Raw genomic sequence first — 2,500 nt, forward strand, 5'->3', positions numbered from 1 at the left:
TCCGCTCTACCTTGACCGAAGAGGAAGCCAGAAGAGAGGAGAGAGAGAAGGAGAGGAAGCCAGAAGAGAGGAGAGAGAGAAGAGAGAGGAGACGCTCCGCTCTACCTTGACCGAAGAGGAAGCCAGAAGAGAGGAGAGAGAGAAGAGATGCCAAAGAGAGGAGAGAGAGAAGAGAGAGGAGACGCTCCGCTCTACCTTGGCCGAAGAGGAAGCCAGAAGAGAGGAGAGAGAGAAGGAGAGGAAGCCAGAAGAGAGGAGAGAGAGAAGAGAGAGGAGACGCTTAGCTATACCTTGGCCGAAGAGGAAGCCAGAAGAGAGGAGGGAGAGAAGGAGAGGAAGCCAGAAGAGAGGAGAGAGAGAAGAGAGAGGAGACGCTCCGCTCTACCTTGGCCGAAGAGGAAGCCAGAAGAGAGGAGGGAGAGAAGGAGAGGAAGCCAGAAGAGAGGAGAGAGAGAAGGAGACGTTTCACTCTACCTTGGCCGAAGAGGAAGCCAAGCACCAGGGTGGCCGAGTCCAGGAGCGAGAGGGTCGGTTGGCGAGGCGAGCGGCGCGTCGTCCAGCGGACCAAGAACACGAGGCTCAGCGACGCCCCCGCCAGCGAGGCCCAGGCCGCCCCGCTGAACTGCTTCGTATACACAGTCCACGTGTTATCGCTGAGGCTCGGTTTCTTCATGAAGATGACATAGCTATGGCGAAGTCGGGAGAGGAAGAGCTTAGCGTCTGTTCCGATTCATCATTAGAATTACGATAGTGGTGATAATGATGGTACAGCGAATCATATCAGTTGGGAGAATGATATTGAAAGCAGCAGTTATTATCACTATACTCTCAGTCTTCTTCATTAGTATTGCCATTTTACATTGATATCATTATGATTATCGCTATCACTATCATTATCATATTATTTTTTTATCATATCATTATCTTATCTTCCTCTTCCTCATCGTCATTATTATTATTGTTGTTATTAACATTAAGCTTTTAATGACCACTATCATCGTAATCATTATCATAATTTATATTGTAATTGTTGTTTATCACTATTTTTCTCATTATTACCATTATTGTTATTATAATTGTTATCATTATCATCATTATCATTATCCCTATTATCATTAATACTATTACTAGGATTAAGATCCTTATCATTATCATTATTATCATTGCTATCACTATCATCATAATCATTATCCTTGTCATCACAAATCAACCCCAAAAAAAAAAAAAACCCCCCCCCCCCCCCCCCCCCCCCCCCCCCCCCCCCCCCCCCCCCCCCCCCCCAAAACCCCCACCCCACCCCCCCCCCCATTATGATATTTGTTATCCTTTTCGTTACCGCCCTCATTCCCGTCCCTCTCCTCCCCGCCACAGCGTCCCGACCACAAGGACCTACTCGCTGGACACGATGCCCAACAGGTAGCCGACAACTTCGCTCCGCTTCTGCGTGATGGCAATGCCAGCCACGCCGATGTCCACGACGTCGTCCAGGAGATCCCGAACTATCCCCGTCCACTGGCCGTTCACGACCGCCCCCCACTGCCCGTCTCGGGATGGCCGGCACGAATATCTGGAAGGAACCAATCGTGCAATCAATCAATCAATGTGCAATCAACAGGGATTTGCGATACGACGCGCTTCTCCTTCACGGGTATTGATGGAGTTCTTGAAGTTCATTGATGAACTAAGATTAAGATGAATTCAGATGTTTAATCATGCTTCCTTTTTCTTCTAAAAGTCACTTACGTGAAGTTGGTGCGAGCGGCCATCTCCTGCAGCAAAGATGCTTCGACTCCCGAGATGCTGAGTGCGCCGTCGACCGAGCCTCTGACTTTCACCAGAGGCAAGAACTGCGAGGAAGAGGGAAAACGAATTATTTTGCTATCTAGTTAGACTTAGTACTTTTCTTTCGTATTTGCATTTATGTCATTTGACCCAATTATGTGTTTTGAATTTTGTTCAGACTAGTGATTGCGATGATGAAAACAATAAAAACAAAGATAATGAGGATGACAAGAATAACGATGATGATGATAAAAGTTGTAATGATATTGATAGTGATAAAAACAGTAATGACAATAATCATAATAATACTGATGATGGTAAAAATAATGATAACAATAAGAATGATCATGATGATGCTGACGATGATAATACTGATAATAATAAAGATGCTAATAATTGTTATCACTACCACTATTATCATTATTATCATTATCATAATCATTATCATTACTAATATTGTTATAACCATAATTATTGTTATTATTATCATTATCATTATTATCATAACTGTAATAATAGCAGTAACAATCCTCATCACCCTGACAGTCATCATCAGTAACAAAAGAGATGTAAGAGTCTTTTGGTCCAATTAGTGGTGATGGAGTGGTGGACAGAGAATGCTGCCTGTGTGCATGATAATAGTGATTGATAGTTTCCAGTAGAGAAATTTCAATATGCAGTTGTCTGACTATCTGTCTGTCTATATATGTATATGTAT

At 43.8% G+C, this 2,500-nt stretch overlaps 1 protein-coding gene across 1 annotated transcript in view; it reads right to left on the reverse strand.

The window, feature by feature from the left end:
• LOC147472488 (putative glutamate receptor) overlaps window positions 1–2,500 on the reverse strand; it is a 9,833-nt gene that overhangs the window by 6,308 nt on the left and 1,025 nt on the right. Inside the window, exons 2-4 of the mRNA XM_086543214.1 lie at window positions 1,744–1,847; window positions 1,394–1,567; window positions 470–686 (exon numbers count right to left, since the gene is read on the reverse strand). Coding sequence (XP_086399340.1) covers window positions 470–686; window positions 1,394–1,567; window positions 1,744–1,847 — 495 coding nt within the window. The remainder of the gene's footprint in view (window positions 1–469; window positions 687–1,393; window positions 1,568–1,743; window positions 1,848–2,500) is intronic.

The sequence above is a fragment of the Penaeus japonicus genome, unplaced genomic scaffold, assembly GCF_977035675.1.
Source record: "Penaeus japonicus unplaced genomic scaffold, GWHDUDI00000001_assembly GWHDUDI00000001, whole genome shotgun sequence".
Classification (NCBI taxonomy): Eukaryota; Metazoa; Arthropoda; class Malacostraca; order Decapoda; family Penaeidae; genus Penaeus; species Penaeus japonicus.